Source organism: Diadema setosum, chromosome 6 (genome assembly GCF_964275005.1).
Source record: "Diadema setosum chromosome 6, eeDiaSeto1, whole genome shotgun sequence".
Classification (NCBI taxonomy): Eukaryota; Metazoa; Echinodermata; class Echinoidea; order Diadematoida; family Diadematidae; genus Diadema; species Diadema setosum.
The window spans coordinates 19,074,755-19,096,884 of NC_092690.1; the positions used below are offsets into that span (position 1 = coordinate 19,074,755).

At 37.6% G+C, this 22,130-nt stretch overlaps 3 protein-coding genes across 3 annotated transcripts; all 3 read left to right on the forward strand.

Moving 5' to 3' along the window:
• The first annotated feature begins 4,101 nt into the window (after window positions 1-4,101).
• Window positions 4,102-5,166, forward strand: LOC140229600 (allatostatin-A receptor-like). The gene has a single exon (XM_072309845.1). The coding sequence runs from the start codon at window positions 4,102-4,104 to the stop codon at window positions 5,164-5,166; it is 1,065 nt and encodes a 354-aa protein (XP_072165946.1).
• A 7,856-nt stretch (window positions 5,167-13,022) lies between these two features.
• Window positions 13,023-14,264, forward strand: LOC140229601 (QRFP-like peptide receptor). Its single transcript, XM_072309846.1, has one exon. It carries the CDS (start codon window positions 13,023-13,025, stop codon window positions 14,082-14,084), a length of 1,062 nt encoding a protein of 353 aa, XP_072165947.1. The 3' UTR covers window positions 14,085-14,264.
• Window positions 14,265-18,986: 4,722 nt separating this feature from the next.
• Window positions 18,987-20,048, forward strand: LOC140229603 (neuropeptide receptor 15-like). Its single transcript, XM_072309847.1, has one exon. The coding sequence runs from the start codon at window positions 18,987-18,989 to the stop codon at window positions 20,046-20,048; it is 1,062 nt and encodes a 353-aa protein (XP_072165948.1).
• Window positions 20,049-22,130: the final 2,082 nt, after the last annotated feature.

Genomic DNA, 22,130 nt, shown 5'->3' on the forward strand with positions numbered 1-22,130 from the left:
AAGGAATATGAAAAAAGAATAAACGAACTACTCGGTAATATTGTGTTACATCCCCCACCGCTCTCTCTCTCTCTCTTGTGTGGGTTACGTGCCACATCGTAAGTATTTTTGAATGGCTATCATCAAGTCGATGGTAGACCAATAAAGTGCTTCCTTTTTTAAAAAACTCTGTTTTTTACCCATAGATCAGAATTACAGTTGCGCTGCTCCTCTATTAAAGTCCCCCCAGCCCACCGCCTTGAGCGCCCTTTCTCTCCCCTGTGCTCACTCTACACTTTCCTCGCCTACTCCTCCTCCCCCTCCCATCCCTCCCCCTCTCTCCCCTTCCATCTCTCTCCTTCTTTCCCTCTCGTATCGTATTTCTCACCCCTCTCCGTCTTTTCCACCTCCCCTTTCCTCCACTACCCTTTTCCTCCCCATCCTCCACCCCTTCCCTTTCCCCACCCCTTCCTCATCCTTTCTCTGCCCTTTACTCCACTTCTTCTTCCTCTGCTTTCCAATTTCCTTCCAACCTCCTTCCACCTTTCAACTTCGAACAGGGAGGTGACTCTCACCTCCCTGCTTCGAATGAGCTTAAACATTTTCCGCTTAAAGCCACTGTTTACCATTGGGAGCGGTTATTAGAAAAATGTTCAAGTTATTAATTTGAAGTTAGTTTTGAAGCATATGTATTAGTTCACAGTTGTATCACAAAACATCCTTGCCATATAAAAAAAAATCGCATTAAAGTCACAAATATAAGGAAAATCATCTATTTTATCAATAAACTGTAATTGAAGACGGTTTATTCTAGAAACGGTTTTAATTACAATATTGCTCACATTTTGTATAGCTAAAAATATCTAATATTGATTGTACTAATTAACATTTTTACATTAGTTGTTTTTATCCCTAAGTCACTTTTTAGAACAATTTTGAAGCGTTAAAGCTGGGTTTTGTATTTCATCTCTAAAGGAAATAGTGGCTTTAATTCTTAGTGCACTATACATCTATTCCTTTTTCCATGGGGGCGGGTAGGAGAGAGAGAGAGAGAGAGAGAGAGAGAGAGAGTAATGTCAATAGTGCTGTGATTGACATCTCGTTCAGTAACTGTTTCTTTCCTGAGGCAATATCTTGACGTAGTGCGATGTTGTTGAGAAATAGGATATGCGTTTATTACGGCACAGCGCACGTATACATCCCTTTCGCATTATCAAACCTCAGTCCGCGTGCCTCCATTTCTGTAGACATTTCCCGCTGAACATTTCTTTGAATTGATATCATATAGTCCAGCAGTTGACCTGTCACTAACTTGTGTTTGATAAAAGAAGGAAAAATATGAATACCGTATACTCTCAGGTAATATATCAGACTCTACCATGTCCACGTTCGGTTATATTCTGCTGTTTCCTGTAATGGAGACGTAGTTAAGGGTGAAATATCATGCCTGCATATGGACGCACGAGGTGTCCTCTTTCATTATTGAGCGAAAGTGCATAGAACGGGAAATCGAGTATGATCAATTCCATGAACTATATTTGCAGTAATCACGAAAAACTTTTCTTGCTAACTTGAATTAATTGCACGGCGTCAAGTGACCCTTGTGTGACCAGCGCACGTAATAGACTCTTTCATTTTCTCTCTTTCTGGGTTTGTTGTAACAAATAATGTATCCTCAAATTGTAGAAAAAAATATTCCTCGATTCATACAGATAAAAAGGTAAGGTGTCAATTTCAATTTAGATGTAAAAATATAAAGTCTAACTAAATCTCGACGTTGAAATGAGATGTAAATTTAGTTAAAGTTTTAGACGAAAGCCCTGTTTTCTACAAAGTGGTTATTACATTGTTTAACATTCTACATTCAACGGCACAGTCATTATTCGTGGCACTTGTCATGTCCTAGTATTCGGTAACATTTTAGTCCATTAGCGTGAGCTCCGTTGATGCCCTGTCCTGACGAAATGTAAACTGAATCTTTTTCTCTGGCGATATGATTGCTGACGCCCCTTTTGTTAAACCACTTTGTGCAATAAGTTGACAGTTGACATCATACACTCCGACTTCTTTTTGATACTATTGTAGTTTCGGAATATACACATCTTAGAGGAGAGATATGTATATTAAAATGCACGTGCACATGAAATATAAAACAAGTGTGTGCAGAAAGACTTCGCACACATTTCAAGAACGATCTTTTTTAATGTTCTTTACGAAAACACTCCATACATTGTACAGCGCATGCTGAACTAACGTCATTGTGGTCCATGGTTGACATTAATGCCATGTAATGATTTTCTGATGAGCATGCGCATAGGTCACCTTTGAGTCCCTCTACCTCCAAACCTCTTTTGTCCCCCCCCCCCTTTATTTATGGAGTCCCTATATCAGTCACGATCGCTGGGTGTTCGTTTTCACTGTGACATGCCAAAGTTGACAACAGGTTTGCAGTTGCATGAAGAACAGACGGTCAAAGCAGAGATAACTTTAAGGTAATACTTTTTATTTGAAAATCTTATTTGTTTCTTATAAAAAAAGAATCAGTGTAACTTTAATACATGTCAAGCACATAATTTTTCGGTGCTCATTTGATAAGTATATTGACTCTGACACAATTGACGCGAATGTGTCAAGGCTTTTAATTATGATGATACGAAACTCTAACGTTTAGCATTTCTATTTTGACATGATGTTTATCTGATTATATTGATAAGAGATGTGAGTGCCACAGGCCGGTCTTTTAGAGCAGCACACAGTTGACTCCCAGTACTTCGGATGTTGGATTTGACATAGATTACTTTGCTTTCCGTCGTGCGAGCCACCAAAATGTTTAGGGTTACATTCATATGCCCGCCAAACAAGTTATAAGAATGATTATTAATATATTATCGTACTTGACCATCTAAAAACAAAGCAATCCAAAACAGACTGCCCATATTTTGAGATAATGAATTATGTTTCCTCTCAGTTTAGGGAAAAGTAGTTCATTTTTGCGCCTAAAGAAAAAAAAAACCCACGATCTCACAATACGAATTGTTATAACCAAATTTAATTCAATTCAATTGTCTTTCTAATTTCATCAATTAGAGAAAATACAAAATACAAGGTGATACATTTATCAATTCAAATGCTCAACAATTTGAAAGGGGAAACCATTGCGTATGATACAAAATATAATGTACGGATGATAATGTAGGGAAAAGTAGAAGGCATATTTTGCAATATTGTAACAAACTGATGTGTCCATGGGTGATTTTGTTGGAAAGAATTGGGCCTATATCTTTTTTTCCATATTCAGATGGAGGTGAGAATGAATGAATGATATTATGTGCATTGAAAGACTCTGCTCCTTAAATGATTTGTTCACCACAGTGTGTGGAGACAATTTACTGCTCCAAAGCAGAGTCAATTTTAAAAACAGAATCAATTCATCGCAGTTTCCAAATAAACTGATTTTGCAGGCAACGCTGGAAGACGCGAGCGATGAATACATGAAATGCTGCTGTCTTTACTAAAAAAAAAAAAAAAAAAAAAATCAGCACCATTTTTGTTCAATTGTTACGCATTCCGCGATTTGGTGAAACAAATGTTCTTCATCAGAATGTCCTCCGGGTTCTTTGTGGCTTTTCCGGTTTATTCTTTACCATCAAAAAGAAGTTAACAGTGAAAATCGACTGCCAATATACATGGTGTCGATCGATTTCTGCTAAAACTCTATAAAGCATCAATCTTCTTTAGCAAACCCTCTAAAGATTTACAATATCTAAAGAAGCTAATGTGCAATCGTTATATTGACGGAATAAATTTTCAAAGTAACTGGTAAAAGATAATTTGATGACAAGAAGGTTTCCGTTAGTGTTTGGAAAGGTTGGTGTAGTTTTCTATGATATGGAGGTTAAAGTTTCTGTAACTAGGTTCCTTGTCTCCCTACACTTGGCAGGACCACTGGTTACCACTGTTCAGTGTAAAGATCAGCAGGGAGACTGAATGCATTAACGCTGGACAGCAATTGGCCTTACTGTCATCTGAGATTCAAAGCCTTAAATCACCCAATACCGAAGTTCAGTTTCAATGGAAACCCAAACGCATGCAGATACTTCTGACACGCTGTCATACACAGCGATGACGGTTGAAGTGGAAACGACGGCTGTTTCCATAGGAACCCTTCCAAGGCTCCAAGAGGAAACCAGCGAATGGGTGTGGAGTATGACTTGGTCCTGGACAAACCTGCTCCAGCTAATGTTTTCACTGGTAGGAAGTGTTGGTAACCTTCTGGTGATTCTTGTCCTGGCCGGGCGACAGACGGCCCGGTACTCGATGGATGTTTTCATCTTGGCGCTCGCGGTGGCCGATTTCTTGACGTCCGTAGTGATGATCCCAGTTCCAATGGCTCAGCGGGTGCCAGATACCATTACCGGTTCTTTATACTGCAAGGTGATATTCCCAAGCTATCTGTTGTGGATATTTATCTTCTCGTCTGCCTACATCCTGGCAGGTATGTCCGTGGAGCGTTTCGTGGCAGTGGCATATCCTTTACACCGTCACCACGTCATCACGAAGCGACGAGTGTACATTTTCTTGGCCATCGTTGGCATCCTGTCCATACCTGCCTCTGCGCATAATATAAAAGTTGAAGTCATAGGTAACAGGTGCCAGGACACAAAACCGATGACTGTGAAAATTGACATTGCTATCTATCTTTTCTTTGCCCGCGTGGGTTTTCCCGTGCTCACTATGGTCGTTACGCAGGTCATGACCGCCTTGGTTCTACATCGACAGCACAAAGAACTGAATAACGTTTTGTCTGCTCAGAAAGGTGGTGTCCCGTCCATTCACCTCACAGCTCGCAACAGCATCGTGAAAATGACCGCTACTATAGTAGCAGTTTTCATCTTGAGCTTGGGTCCAAACCATCTGATGTTAATGATAGCCGGCCTTCGTGGAACCCTCAGATCGTATTTGTTTAGTCCTCTCTACTACGTTTTCAACTTTCTTGCCTTTATCAACTCGACAGCTAATCCCTTCATTTACGCAGCTCGGTACCCTAAGTTTCGCACGGCCATCAAGGACGTCTTCACCAAAGGACTGTCCAAGACGAAGTTGCCACTTTTCGATCAGGCCATCGATCACCATTCGGGGATTAGTACTCAGATTACCAATGCATCCTCCGTGAGTGGCCTAATCTGAGAAAGTAGGATTAAGTCATCATAACAGTCAAATAATTTACTTAGCCTGCAATCAACGTTAAGATTTGTAAGGGAGAAAAGGAAATTTTTTTTTTTTTCGAGTATCAGTTGCACGAGTTGACTCTGGACATAGAGAAGCGACTTGTCATATGCCACAATGAGTATCAGATGGAAGTCACACATTGCTAGAATGAATTCGTTCTCGTTCTCTCTCTCTCTCTCTCTCTCTGCCATACCATATGTCGACTACGTTTGTGTCTTATACATGTATATATGTATTATTTTTATGTGATATATATAATCACGTCTTACATTATGAATTATATTATAACATAATCTTATATTATGTGTCTTAAACGTTTAATATAAATATGATAAATTCTGGAAGTAGTATAAATCTAATATCATTTGTACAATGTATTTATGGAGAGTTTCCTTAGAAAAGAAGTTGATTTTTGAGAATTTGAGATATTTTCAACTAAACCTGCTCGAAAAAACACAGACAATATTTTAACAATATGGAATACGTGTAATCATATCTTCAAGAAAATTCCTTGTTAAGCAAGAAGTGCGCTATCTAATGCATTTGAAAGGTTTTATTGTGTTCTGGCTGATGGTAGACGTTCTTAAAATTTTAGAATTGGGGCTCCAGTCGTGTTGCGATTAATTTCTTCTTAAAGTCTATGTCTATATAGTGTTTTTTTTTTTTTTCTCCAGAAACTAATTTTCGAGATGATAATGATGGTGATGATGTCGGTTTCTTGTATAGCTGTGGTTAAAGGGAAGGACGCTCATTGTGCTTGAGCTAGAATGCCTCAACAACTCTTCAGTCATTATAGGGCCCACATGATGTTGTGATATTTAATTTCCATTAATTTTGTGTGGTATATAAAGCTTTAAATCAAAAAGTGGTTTGCCTGTTTTTCTTTTTTTTTCAAAAATGAAATGATTGACAGTCAGATAACTGTAATGTCATTTTTAATGGCCAATCTCGGTTTTCTAGGTACTTTTCTTTCCTTTATATCTGATTCTACACGGATAACGTGATGAAGCACCTCATGTACACATTGTATGCAAACTATAAAAGAGTGATTGCCTGTATGTGTGTTTGCGTGTGCACCTATTTTTTTTTTTTGTGTGTGTGTAAATTAGCAACTACTTACCTTCACATCAATAAAATATCTGGGCCCCATTTCATTAAAAAAAGACATGAAAGCAACCCTTCGTAGAATGGCAATCGTCATGGTAACAGCGAGTATCCAGCTTCCTGATTGGCTGTTGCTATGGGAAGCTGTCATTCCAGCAAGAGGTGCTGTCTTAACATCTTTTATGAAATGGGGCCCAGAAAGCACTGGCTTGGATAGGTCTCAGTATGAACTTGATCTCAAATACCTGAACATGCTCAGACCAAACATAAAACCCAGGGTAACTTAAAGTTAGATATTTAATAAAGAATTTTGTTGAATTTCTTGAAATAAGAAAAACGTACTTTAAAATTGTGTTCCTCGAATTTGAAATACCATCGAAATATTTGTTGGTTTGTAAATATTGTTAAAGAGTGACACATTAACCATTTCACGTGCAACTGAAATCTTGAATGTGGAATCAGGTTAGTTTGATTGTTATCAATATTAAAGGAGTGACGGTAGAAGAAGTATTAATGCCGGCTGGGTGTGATATGACCTCATTTACTCTTTCTCATTAGCCGTTTTGGTCTTGTAATGCTCTTCAAAAAGGCCTCTCCATCCTGATACCAAAGCCTTGTTGGTTCAGGTATCAGTTCAAACACCTGTGTGTAAAGGGACACCGTGGATAAAACACCTTGTTCATAGAAGTCGACATCAGGTAGCATTCTAATTCGGGACATCTAATGATTTTAAAGTTGTATCTACCGGCCGGTGTTCTATAATGCACCATCATCGTAAAACATTAGGCCTATAGATAGCAGAAGTCCATGATGTAACTGAATTGTTTTTGAAATAGTTCAGTTTTATTTTTGCCCCTCATTATTGATATAACGTAGCCAAATTCAGTTAATTGTCGGCATGCAGGACTATCAAGCAAAATTAATATCCATGATATCAAATCACACAAAGTAAATATATAGGTTTATTTCATTTTGAAAGCACCGTGGGAAAGAAATACCCAAAACTAAACTTTGACTGGGACGGTGGCCCCAATTTATTTTATGTATTACATATGAGAAACAAACATTGGAACTCATTTACCTAGAACTCGATGCGACGTACAGACGTAGGAAAATGATAACAAACTTAATCAATAGTGCACGATAAAAATGTAGTGGTATGAAATATAGAAATATAATGTGAGGAAGGTATTTGTTTACAAGGTTGTTCTTGATCAGTGGGTAATCGCAAAGGTTTGATTAATTTACATTTTACTTTTCAAAAACAAACCAGATTACAATGATCTACGAGTGCTAGCTTAAACTTCCACGATGTCCACAGATATTGCCTTGTCCTATTTGTGGCTCAAGTGAAGATAATATAAGGTGACTATGCTAATTGTGAATTATTACAGTCCGAGATCCAACATCATACAAACGTCAGAAAAGCATTTCGTACTTAGAAATAAGGTTGAAATAGAACTGATAAAGAGCTAATGTGCACAAGACATCGTTTATGATTGAAAATGTAATCTCAAAATCTGGATGAACCCGACGAATGAGATATCGTTTGATGTCTACTTGAACGTCCAGTTTTAGTTGATAAGTATGGACATCGTATTAACACATTACACTATATTAAAAGATACACGCAGAAATCTTTACACTCTCTACATTTTTTCTTCATTGTTTAAAATATGTGAAGTCAAAGAGAAGCTCTAGTGGCCGCGCGTGTGAAATGCCATGACATCAGCCGGAGAATTATGTATTTAGGATGTTGTTAGCTAAGTTCTGAAATAGTGATTGTAAATTGCACGCTTCAACACTCAGTTCCGCAGTTGGTGTTAGCTGTATACTCTTACACGAAGAGAGTAATTCGGTTTCATTACAACAAATTGCGTTTATATTTCAGGCATGATCTTGTGAATCCCATTCTAAGTCATATCAGCGGGCGCCACTCTCATATAAACACTAACTTTCAAAATTCTTGGATAGAAAAATACATGGATTTCGGATGACTTAAACTTACATTTCGGTAGAAGACTATATGGGATTTATCACGGCCACACACACAACTACACACGTACACGCTGCGCTGAATTGTGCATGCAAGCTATGCCTATGCTAGCACTTGTACTTTATGTTGTATACGTTTGTTTTGTTTTGGGTGTACTGTTTGTTTGTTTGTTTTTTTTTTGAGCAGACCGCGAAGTTATTAATGATTTCCCCAAATCAATGATAATCAAGTGATGAAATTATCTAAATATGTTGCTTTATACTATCATCAGTTCTACCAAGGAAGTAGCTCCATGGTTGTTACCAGGTGGTAATTTCCCGAGACCCGGGTGTTTGGTGTTGGGTGTTGGGTGGCAATCAGCATAATATTAGAAATAAAATCTCTTTAAGCTCAAATAATTTCTTCAAGTTCAGATCGCGGTTGGTGCACGCAACCATGTACGTGCGGACTGCTGTATACAGTACACAAACGATTTGTGCACGCGTACACCTACACACACACACACATGCACACAACACACAGCATCTCTGTGTGAACACACAAACAATATGCAGAGAAGAACTATGCGTATTTCAAGAAAACTCGAGTCTTTTGCTGCCCTGCAGGGCATTCATATTATTCATGAATAGTATCTCGCTTACGAAAAAAAAAAAAGGGCACAAACGGGAAGCGGTTACAAAGTTTGGGGTTGTATTGGGGAGGGGAACCATTTAACTGCGTGTGTGCTTCTCTGAGTTGCCAAACCTATAATCATATGTTAACCTTACCAGCAAGTATTAACAGATAAAATCGCAAAGACGTTATGGGCAAAATGAAAAGTCTGTGTATTTCTTTTGCTAAAAAGATACACATACAAAGTCTTTATTTTATTTTTTTTTAGGTCGCATTTATTTCAACCCTGTTTACAAGGAGATTTTTTTTTTCGGTAAAGGTGAAGTTGCTTGATATCAAAGGTTTTCATTTTCCTTCCATATGCCTTAATTTCTGTACATATCCCAGTAAAGAGTTCTTTGAATTGCTCTCGTACCAACCACTGGTTATGCTGTGATGATGTTTTAGTAAAAGAACAAGTATAAACACCGACCCTGCAGTCAAAACATTACACAGCGTGTGGCTATGTTCGCTTTATACATGGAGCCATAGTGGAGAAAATATCATACCTGGGTTCATCGTGCATGGGCTGTAGTAATTGAGAAGAAATAGATAAAGTGGGAATAAAGTATGATAATTTCCACTGGTTAGGTTTTCCATTGACATTTGCGGTCTGGGTATAAGAAAAAGTTGTTGCTCCAATTCGAACTCAATAATGAATTGATAGAAAACGAAATGAATATGACAATCTCTGTATGAGTTGATGTATGTCAAAATTTAAGAAGAAATTTATATTTGTTTTGTTTATTTGTTGTTTATCTATTCTCTATTTCCCATTAAAAGATACACATAATACATAATTATACATTAATATAAATAAAAAGAAAGATGACAAAATGGATGGATTGCACATTTCAGATTTACTTTATTATGATTCTGTTCTTCCATGGGATCTAGTAATTTTTACAATGAGCTGTGAAGTTGACCAGGTTTATACGAAAATCATACAATTTTTTCGAATACAGTGGAACGTACGTTATGCACCATTCTACCTTCAAAGGCACAATCGTTATTTGTAGTTAACTTACCTTTTAAATTTGCGCATTACCCACGTGTTAATCTGTTAGCTTTAGTCTTGTCGATGTGCGGTGCTTACGGTATAATGGGTAAACGGAGACTCTCTCTCTTCTGAAAGTCGACATCAACGACTTTATCTTTTTTATGATTCATAATGCTAGCTGTTTCCATGGACTACTCTATTTTAAGACATAATACATGAGTAGTGTACATAAATCATGAGACGTGAGCGTGTGTGTGTATGCGTGTGTGTGTAGGAAAATTTTATACACCTCTGCAATAAATGAACAACCTTTCGTTAAATTCTTTTCACTTTGGATACATTGTAATGTTTAGATATTGGTTTTAACGAAATTATTCATCAACCTGAAAGCGCATGCCTCACGTATACCTCATAATGGGCGTTGGTTGACATTAGTACTACATCATGATTTTCTAACAAGGTGAGCATGCGCAGGGGTCTCTCTCCACCTCCCCCTTCCCCATTTCATTTATGGCGCCCGCTATATTAACCATGATTACATGATGTTCGTTTCCACTGACTGACATGTCAAAAATTCCAACTGGTATGCAGCTGCTTCAAGAAGAGACGGTCAAAAGCAAAGACAACGTTGAGGTAAAGCTCCTAACCTTGACTCACTTAGTCCATGCTCTTTCTCCGACGAACAGAGTAGTCTAAATTCTCCTCAAGCACTTCACTTTCGATGTTTGTTTGTTTTTTTCCCGGACATTACCATCACACGATTGGTAAGAACGTAGCAGGGCTGCTCTTATCACCATGATGTAGAATTCTAACGTTTGGCATGTTTGCTATTGATACTTATCTAATTGTATTAAACACGTTGATGGCAGTAGTGTAGGTAGTGTTCTTTCCTGGAGAACAGTTAGAACCTGCAATAGGGGTTGCTGAATTCAACATAGATTACAATAACATCTTATTTAAAATCTTTGCAAAGTAGGACTATTAGTATTTATTATAGGAAGTAGAACTCCTGACAAGCCGTCGGTCTCTGATTAAATCTGGATCACGCTGTGTAAAACCAAGCTAATTTTTACAACTAATGGTAGCTCTGCAATCAACGGTAACCATCGGTTATGGAATACTGTTACCATAGATTATAATATAGCTTATTACCGTAGAATACTAGTTACTATTGCATTGACTGTAACATTCCAATTGGTTGTAGAGGTACTACCCAATTGTATTAAAACCCTTCAAGCTTTACATTTTACTGAAGATATATCGTATATTCCTTAGTACTGTTTATTTTTCTATGTTATAAAGTTTTAATTAAGTAAATCACTTATAGCAATCAGTAGAGTTAATTGATATTAACCCATCAAACTTGACGAAAATTCATCTCTTTACATTCCGTCGTGCAAGTCAGCAAAATGTCATTGTGTGGTCGTAACATATTATTGTACCAAGGGTTCCGTTTATATTATTACTAACGTATAAACACAAAACAAATCTTGGAAATTTGGCTCGACCGGAATCCTGACATAGTGAGATTGTAGATAAATCCATATTTAGGGAATCACCAAATGGACAGAATGTCTGGACAATGCATGAGGTTTTCTCGCTTTTTTATGCCTTTACATACATTACTTTTAATTGTAATTCAACGTTATAAGAAGTAAAACATACCTTAATGAGCTCAAAGTATGTGACATATTCTTATTTAGATATTCAATTCAATTCAATAAATTCAATTCAATTCAATTTATTTATTTTCATACTTCTTATTCATGAACATTACAACAGAAATAATAGTGCAAGTTCTTTTACCTTGTAAACAATGTGCAGAAAACAAACAATATACATGGTGATAACACAGCAATTGTAATGATAACTGGTCAAAATCGAAATGGGGTTGAACAAAGAGAAGTATGACGGGACCTATATACACGAAAGCTAGCTTGTTTGGCTGTAAGCCCCGAGTAATCAGTGTTTGTGAAAAAGAAACGGAGAACGGATAGAAGATAAGACTAGGTGATGTAATGGCACCAAATATGAAAAGCTTGGTATGCCTATGTGATAAAAAAACCCAAAAAACAAAAACAAAAACAAAGACAAAAACAACTATACAAAAACGTGAACCATTACTGTGACCAAGCTATCTTTGTTTCCAGAGATGAAAATGATTTGCATATAAAGCCTACTTAGGTGTATACACTATAAACTGATAACAACAAATCACGTTTGTTCTAGGAAAACAAATAGTTTTCGCAATGCAATTTCTTTTAACCAAATTAATATACTAGAGACTGATTCTGACTACTGATAAAGAGAATTCAGCCTCTTCAACTTACTCACTTACGCTCATTTATCAGTGTTTATGAAGAAACTCTCTTCTCGAAAGCAGAGGATATTTCAAAAACAGGATCGCCTAATCGTATTTTCAATTCAATTGATTATGTGATATAGGCGGGGTGAGAAAAATCACGCGAACGCTAACTTCATGGGATGATGGCTTCAAAATAAGAAAGGAAGTGGCATTTTCCCCTTAACCACGTATACATCGATCAGGCCAAACAAAAAGTCCTTCCAAAGAACCTTAAGATTCTTTATGGCTGTTTCTTATTTCTACTTTAGCACCTTAAGGTATAGTCAGCAATTGCGGTCGATTGTCCAATATCAATAATATGACATCAATTGAAGATGGTTAAAGCTCTTAAGATGTCAATCTCCAAACCTTTGGAGCTTCATGATTTTATCTAGAGACAACTTTTATTAGATTAGCTGTTAAAAGAAAATTCAATGGAACAATCACTTTTATTCAGTGTTACGAAACAGCTGTATCATCCTCTATATTTTTTGTTAGTGTTTGTGTAACTTGTATGCTATATTCCTTATCACCCATCGCAGGACAACAGATACAACTATACGTGTTGGGGTGGAAGAGTGGATGCTTTTACGTGGGCAAACATTTCACCTAACCGTCACCAGAGATTCTAAGCCGTAACTCACTCATCCGGTAGTGTCATGCCAATGGAAGCACAAACGCATTCAGATACTTCTTACCTGCTTTCATACACAGCGATGATGGTAGAGATGGATACGACAGATCCTGACATGGTAACCCTTCCAAGGATCCCCGAGGAGACCAGCGAATGGGTGTGGAGTATGACCTGGTCCTGGACAAACCTGCTCCAGCTGATGTTTTCATTGGTTGGAAGTGTCGGTAACCTTCTGGTGATTCTTGTCCTGGCCGGGCGACAGACGGCCCGGTACTCGATGGATGTTTTCATCTTGGCACTCGCGGTGGCCGATTTCTTGACGTCCGTAGTGATGATCCCAGTTCCAATGGCTCAGCGGGTGCCAGATACCATTACCGGTTCTTTGTACTGCAAGGTGATATTCCCAAGCTATCTGTTGTGGATATTTGTCTTCTCGTCAGCCTACATCCTGGCAGGTATGTCCGTGGAGCGTTTCGTGGCAGTGGCATATCCTTTACACCGTCACCACGTCATCACGAAGCGACGAGTGTACATTTTCCTGGCCGTCGTTGGCGTACTTTCCATACCTGCTTCTGCGCATAATATCACGGTTGAAGTCATAGGTAACAGGTGCCAGGACACAAAGCCTATTGATGTGAAAATTGACATTGCTATTTATCTTTTCGTTGCCCGCGTGGGTTTTCCCGTGCTCACTATGGTCGTTACGCAGGTCATGACCGCCTTGGTTCTACATCGACAGCACAAAGGACTGGAGAACGTTTTGTGTACTCAAAAAGGCGGTGTCCCGCCCATTCACCTCACAGCTCGCAACAACATCGTTAAGATGACGGCTATCGTAGTAGCAGTTTTCATCTTGAGCTTGGGTCCAAGAAACCTGATGTTTATGGTAGCAGGCCTTCGTGGAACCTTCAGATCCGATTTGTTCAGCTCTCTCTACTACGTCCTGAACTTTCTTGCTTTCATCAACTCGACAGCTAATCCATTCATTTACGCTGCTCGGTACCCTAAGTTTCGCAGGGCCATCAAGGACGTCTTCACCAAAGGATTGTCCAAGACGAAGTTGCCACTTTTCGATCTGGCTATTGATCACCATTCGGGGGTTAGTACTCAGATTACCAATGCATCCTCCGTGAGTGACCTAATCTGAGAAAGTATTATTAAGTCATAACAATAAAAAATTTACTTAATAGCCTGCAATCAAAGGGGATGGCTAGTAACTGATCAGTGGGAATCAGTGGGAATGCTGGGGGATGATTGTTCCAATTCTTGTGGAATTCATTTAAGAGTACATTATATATCTATTGTTGTGTGAAAATCATTTGTTTCAGAATGGTCTCAAATTCAAGCAATGTGCAGTTTTACGTTTCCAGGTTAGCATGCCTGTTCAGTGACGGGGCGATCGTTTTTTTAAACGTTTAAAAAACGTTTTTATAACGTCCATTTCAAACGTTTTAAATACGTAGAAAACCTTCCTCAAAAAGGTGTTCTGAAAACGTTTTGACAAAATGTCCAAATAACGAACTTGGAATGTTTCAAGAACGTTCAGAAAACGTCCAAATGTTAGCTGTGAAATACCTGAACATGCTCAGACCAAACCTAAAACACAGGGTAACGTAAAGTTAGATATTTCACAAAGAATTTTGTTGAATTTCTTGAAATAAGAAAAACGTACTTTAAACTTGTGTTCCTCGAATTTGAACCATCAAAATATTTGTTACTTTGTAAATATTGTTAAAGAGTGACACATTAAAAATTTAACGTGCAACTGAAATCTTGAATGTGGAGTCAGGTTAGTATAATTGTTATGAATATCAAAGGAGTGACAGTAGAAGAAATATTCATGCCGAGTGGATGTGATATGACCTCAATTAGTCTTACTCAGTAGCCCTTTTCGTCTTAGGAAAGCTCTTCAAAAAGGCCTCTCCATCTTGATACCAGAGCCCTGCCAAAATGCTGGGTCAGGCGTCACTTCATACACCTATGTGTAGGGACACCGTGGATAAAACACCCTTTTTATAGAACTCGACATCAGGTAGCATTCTAACTCGGGACATCTAATGATTTTAAAGTTGTATCTACAGGCCAGTGTTCTATAATGCACCAAAGTAAAACATTAGGCATAGATAGAAAAAGTCAATGATATAACTGCATTGTTTTGAAATAGTTCAGTTTAGTTCAGTTTTATTTCTGCCCCTCATTATTGATATAACGTAACCAAATTCAGTTAATTGTCGGCATGCAGGACTATCAAGCAAAATTAATATCCATGCTATGTAATATATACATATCAAATCACACAAAGTAAATATATAGGTTTATTTCATTTTGAAATTCCGTGGGAGAAAAAAAAATTCTCAAAACAAAGCTCTGAATAGGACGGAGGCCCCAATTTATTTTATGTATTACATATGAGAAACAAACATTGGGACTCATTTGCCTAGCACTAAATGCGATGTACAGACGTAGGAATATGATAACAAACTTAATCAATAGTGCACAAGAAAAATGTAGAGGTATAAGATATAGAAATATAATGTGAGGAAATTATTTGTTTACAAGGTTCCTCTTGATCAGTGGGTTGTTGCAGAGTTTTGATTAATTCACATTTTATTTTTCAAAACAAACCAGATTGTGATCCACGAGTGCTAGCTTAAACTTCCACAGACATTGCCTTATTCTATTTGTGGCTCAAGTAAAGATAATGTGCAATGAATATGAGATGACTGTGCCAATTGTAAATTATTACAGTCTCAACAACATACAAACGTCAGAAAAGCAATTCGTACTTAGAAATGAAATCCAAATATAATTGATAAAGAGCTAGTGTGCACAAGACATCATATAAGATTAAATATGTAACCTCAAAAATCTTCGCTGATGAAACCAACGAATGACATATCGTTTGATGTCCACTTGAATATCAATAAAACATGCAGTTTTAGTGGATAAATATGGGCATCGTATTAACACTATACACTATATCAAAGGATACATGCAGAAATCCTTGCACTCTCTACATTTTTTTTTTCTTTAATTGTTTAGAATATAAGTCAAATAGAAGCTCGAGTGGCCGTGGGGAAGGTCATAAAATCAATCAGGGGAACATTAAATGCTTCTTTGCAAGGATGTTGTTAGCTAAGTTCTGAAATGTTGTTTGTAAATTGCACGCTTCAGCACTCAGTTCCGAAAATTGATGTTAGCTGTGCAGGCCTAATAACGCGAAGAGAGGCATCAGTTTCATTACAATAAACTCCATTTATATTTTGGCATGATCTTGTGAATCCCATTCTAAGTCATATCAGCGGGCGCCACTGTCAAATGAGCAGTAACGTTCAAAACTCTTCTGGATTGAAAACAAAAAATACATGGATTTTTGAATGACTTAAGCTTACATTTCGGCAGAATATTTAGATATGATACATTTCTGCGCTCTAAACAGAGCAATATCAGGAAGAAAATCAAATTTAAGAAATCTAAACCTTAACTGCTGTGTTTAAATATTATGATAAATAAAAAATCAAATTACGACTATCAGATTAGGGCACAAGAATATCTTAAAAGTAATCCCTTTGAATGGGTACTCACATATAGCAGCTATCTCGTTTCATTGTCAGGTTATTTCAAAACAATTAACATTTATATGGCAATAACAATAACTACGATCTGAAATAACTACATAAAGTAACAACCTTTCGTTAAATTCTCTTCAGTTTGGAAACATCGTAATGTTTAGATATTGGTTTTAACGAAATTATTCATCAGCCTGAAAAGCGCATGCCCCAAGTTTATCTCATAATGGACGTTGGTTGGCATTAGTACTATGTCATGATTTTCTAACAAGGTGAGCATGCGCAGGGGTCACTATCCCTACCCCTCCCCATTTCATTTACGGTGACCGCTATATTAACCATGATTACATGATCGATGGTCGTTTCCACTGACTGACATGTCAAAAATTCCAACTGGAATGCAGCTGCTTCAAGAAGAGACGGTCAAAAGCAAAGACAACGTTGAGGTAATGTTCCTAAGCTTGACTCGGTCCATATTCTTTCTCCGACGAACAGTGTAGTCTAAATTCTCCCCAAGCACATTCACTTTCGATGTTTTTGTTTTTTTTTTTCCTGAAATTACCGTCACACGATTGGTAAGAACGTATCAGGGCTTCGCTTATCATGATGTTACAGAATTCTAACGTTTGGCATGTCTGTTTTGCTATGATACTTATCTAAATATATTAATCACGTTGATGGCAGTAATGTAAGTAGTGTTCTTTCCTGGAAAACGATTAGAACCTGCAATACGGGTTGCTTAATTCAACATAGATTACAATAACATCTTATTTAAAATCTTTGTAAAGTAGGCCTATTAATATCTATTAGGAATCAGAACTCCTGACAAGCTGTCGGTATCTGATTAAAACCCATTATGTGCCAATGAGACAAATGTGCACACATTTTGCACACATACCTATGGACAAGAAATTAATGTGGGATGCAATGGGTTAAATCTGGATCACGCTGTGTAAAACTAAGCTAATTTTACAACTAATGGCAGCTCTGCAATCAACGGTAACCATCGGTTGTGGAATACTGTTACTATAGATTATGATATAGATTATTACCGTAGAATACTAGTTACCATTGATTGTAAAATTCCCATAAGTTGTAAAGGTACTACCCAGTTGTATCCAAACCCTACAAGCTTTACATTTTACTGAAGACATATTGTTTATTCCGTAGTACTATTTATTTTTTTTTTTCGTGTTATGAAGTTTTAACTAATCAAATCAATTACACTAATCAGTGGAGTTAATTGCTATTTACCCATCAAACTTGACGAAACTTCATCTCTTTGCATTCCTTCGTGCAAGTCAGCCAGATGTCATGGTGTGGTCGTGACATTTTATTGTACCAGGGGTTCCGTTTATATTATGACTATTATACGTATTAACATAAAAAAAAAACAACAAATCTTGGAAATTGAACTCGATGGGAATCCTGAAATAGTGAGATTGTAGATAAATCCATATTTAGGGAATGGCCCAATGAAAATGAGTATCTTTTTCTTTCCAAAATCACAAAGGACAGAACGTTTGGACAATGCATAAGGTTTTCTCGCTTTTTATGCCTTTATATACATTACTTGTAATTGTATTTCAACGTTTTAACGAGTAAAAACATACTTGAATGGGCTCAAAGTTTGGACATATTTTTATTTAGATAACAACGAATCACGTTTCTTCTAAGAAAGGAAATAGTTTTCGCAATGCAATTTCTTTTAACCAAATTAATTTACTAGTGACTGATTTTGACTACTGATAAGGAGAATTCAGCCTCTTCATTTTTTTCTCACTTCGCTTATTTATCAGTGTTTATGAAGAAACTCTCTTCTCGAAAGCAGAGGATATTTCAAAAGCAGGATCACCTAATCGTATTTTCAATTCAATTGATAATGTACACTGTATACTCGGCGGGAAAGATCACGGGAATGCAAACTTCATGGGATGATGCCTTCAATATAAGAATAGAAGTAGCATTTCCCACTTAACCACGTATACATCGATCAGGCCAAACAAAAAGTTCTTCCGCAGAACCTTAAGATTCTTTGTGGCTGTTTCTTATTTCTACTTTAGCACCTTAAGGTATAGTCAGCAATTGCGGTCGATTGTTCAATATCAATAATATGACATCAATTGAAGATGGTTAAAGCTCTTAAGATGTCAATCTCCAAACCTTTGGAGCTTCATGATTTTATCTAGAGACAACTTTTATTAGATTAGCTGTTAAAAGAAAATTCAATGGAACAACCACTTTTATTCAGTGTTACGAAACAGCTGTATCATCCTCTGTATTTTTTGTTAGTGTTTGTGTAACTTGTATGCTATATTCCTTATCACCCATCGTAGGACAACAGATACAACTACACGTGTTAGGGTGGAAGAGTGGATGCTTTCACTTGAGCAAACACCTAACCGTCAACAGGTAGTTTCATACCAATGGAAGCACGAATGCATTCAGATACTTCTTACCCGCTGTCATATACAGCGATGATGGTAGAGATGGATACGACAGATCCTGACATGGTAACCCTTCCAAGGATCCCCGAGGAGGCCAGCGAATGGGTGTGGAGTATGACCTGGTCCTGGACAAACCTGCTGCAGCTGATGTTTTCATTGGTTGGAAGTGTTGGTAACCTTCTGGTGATTCTTGTCCTGGCCGGGCGACAGACGGCCCGGTACTCGATGGATGTTTTCATCTTGGCGCTCGCGGTGGCCGATTTCTTGACGTCCGTAGTGATGATCCCAGTTCCAATGGCTCAGCGGGTGCCAGATACCATTGCCGGTTCTGTATACTGCAAGGTGATTTACCCAAGCTATCTGTTGTGGATATTTGTCTTCTCGTCTGCCTACATCCTGGCAGGTATGTCAGTGGAGCGTTTCGTGGCGGTGGCATATCCTCTACACCGTCACCACGTCATCACTAAGCGACGAGTGTATATTTTCCTGGCCGTCGTTGGCATCTTTTCCATACCTGCCTCTGCGCATAGTGTAAAAGTTGAAGTAGTAGGCAACACCTGTAAAGACACAAAGCCAATGAAGGTGAAAGTTGATATAACAATTTATCTTTTCGCTGCCCGCGTGGGTTTCCCCGTGCTCACCATGGTTGTTACGCAGGTCCTGACCGCCTTGGTTCTACATCGACAGCACAAACAACTGGAGAACGTCTTGTCTGCTCAGAAAGGTGGTGTCCCTTCCATCCACCTCAGAGCTCGGAACAACATCGTGAAGATGACGGGTACCGTAGTAGCAGTTTTCATCCTGAGCTTGGGTCCAAGTAACCTGATGTTTATGATAGCTGGCCTTCGTGGAACCCTCAGATCCTATTTGTTCAGCCCTCTGTACTACGCTCTGAACTTTCTTGCTTTCATCAACTCGACAGCTAATCCCTTCATTTACGCAGCTCGGTACCCTACGTTTCGCACGGCCATCACGGACGTCTTCACCAAAGGATTGTCGAAGACGAAGCTTCCACTTTTTGATCAGGGCATCGATCACCATTTGGGGGTCGGTACAAGGATAACCAATGCTTCTTCCGTGAGTGGCCTAATCTGAGACGGCAAAATTAAACCTCACGTTGGCTTACAATAAAAAATATTTGCATAACAATTAAAAGTAAAGTTATTACCTGTGAGGAAGAAAAGTATCAATTTGTTAAGTATTAGTAATATTAGTTGACTCTTTTCGCGTCACTGTGGGATATATTGGATGGAAGGTGTATATTGATATTTGTATTCTTAACAAAATATAACGTGGAAAGGTGTAAGGAAATATAAAATCAAGGACAATAGATTCCGACGGTTTCATGAGCCATTCTGCTTTTTGTAGCCAGAAGTTCTCTGTAAAACATGGACGAAGATATCGCAATGTGTTGAGATTAAGTATGAAATATATCTGAGATTAAGATAAAAGCATTCGCACCCTTTCGTTAAATAATGGCAACGTACTTTATCTCCCGTTTTTATGGTCTGAAATACTGTTAAGATATCTGAAGAGTTTGAATACAAGAAAAGATAAGAGCCATCTTAAAGATTTCTTTTGAATTAAAGTAATCATCAAATAGAAAAAAAAATAAGAGCTTTTAAATGATATGCACTCGTTACATAACAAGAAGTATATTTGAAGATTAATTGTAATTGTCACTTACAATTTTTAATTATTTTCATTTTTAGCAGATTTGATGTCACATATTTGAAACTGATAAAAATAGATATTCCTTTATCTGTTTTTACATGTAAACTCTTAATGTGTTGGCTCGTAATTTGTTAAAGAAAGGCCCGGCGGAGTGGGACGATAAGCCCTTGGGTTGCAACTGAGATGTTGTTTGTAGTATCGCATTAGTCTAATTGTTAGAAATAGAGAGATGACAGTAGAATGTAGAGATGTTGAAGTAGAAGTAATGGTCGAATGATTTATGCCACGTGAGTACATATAATGTGATATATTTTGTTTTCATTTTATGTAACTTTTTTCGTTTTAGCATACAGCTATATACTCTGCAAGAGGGCGCTGACATCACTATCACAGCATGACTGTCTGGCCAGATATCAATTTACCCACCTCTGTGAAAGGAACATTGCACATCAATGACCTTGCTTTATAGAAGTTAGCACCAGGCAGAATTAAAGCTCACTACCTCTGATGGAAAAACAAACAAACAAATAAGTTCATTACAGGGGAAGTATTAACTTGTGTAAGTGTATTGTTTTAGATGTATGTAAATTCTCCATTAGTTTGTTGGCTGGTAGATATACTTTTAAAGAAAGGCTCGGAGGAGTGCGACAGTAGGCCCTTGAGATCAATCGATAATTTTGATTTTTTTTTTTAATCCATTCATCAATACCAGCTGAGTACAGTGTAAGAAATTCTTACAAAATGTCTGCCCAATCATAATTTATTGCAAAACATTTAATATATACGTATAAAGTCATCGAAGGTGTAGAAAACCAAGAGCCATTTCTTACTGAATTCCCACTATGGAAGTGGAAAACCCGCAGAGTATAAAATGTTTTAAGAAATAATTAAAATGCAGAAGATCATCCTTTTAGAAAGTGGAATTGAACTACGAAGATGTCAAGAATTTTATTTCATTGAACTCGAGTGTCAACGGAGGTGAAGAACAATCGTTTGGACTCACTTGTCCAGGGGTACATTAGATGTACAGAGAAATGGTAACATAATCATTAACATTGTACAAGAGAAAAAAAAATGATGTGAACTTATTTGTTTGCGAGTCTCTATTTGATCCTCTGGCTGTCGCCAAGTTTGATTAATTCATATCCTCCGGAAAACCACCCGCATAGGTTAATGATCTATGCATGCTAGCTTAAACATCCACAGATAACAATGCTTTGTCCTATACCTGTGTCTTAAGCAACCATATGGTGCATGTTGGTTTTGTCGTGAACCAATATTATTGTACCAATTATAGACATTAAAAAAAAAAATGATTCATTCTCATACAAACTTCAGAAAACTGACCGCGCTTGGAAATAAGGTTCGTATAATGGATGACGATACAGTTGGTACAAGACAGTGTATAACATCTGCAAAAACAAAACAAAACAAAAAACAAAACAAAACAAAACACCACCACCAACGACAACAAAATGATGAAGTGTAGGTTGATATTCTCTC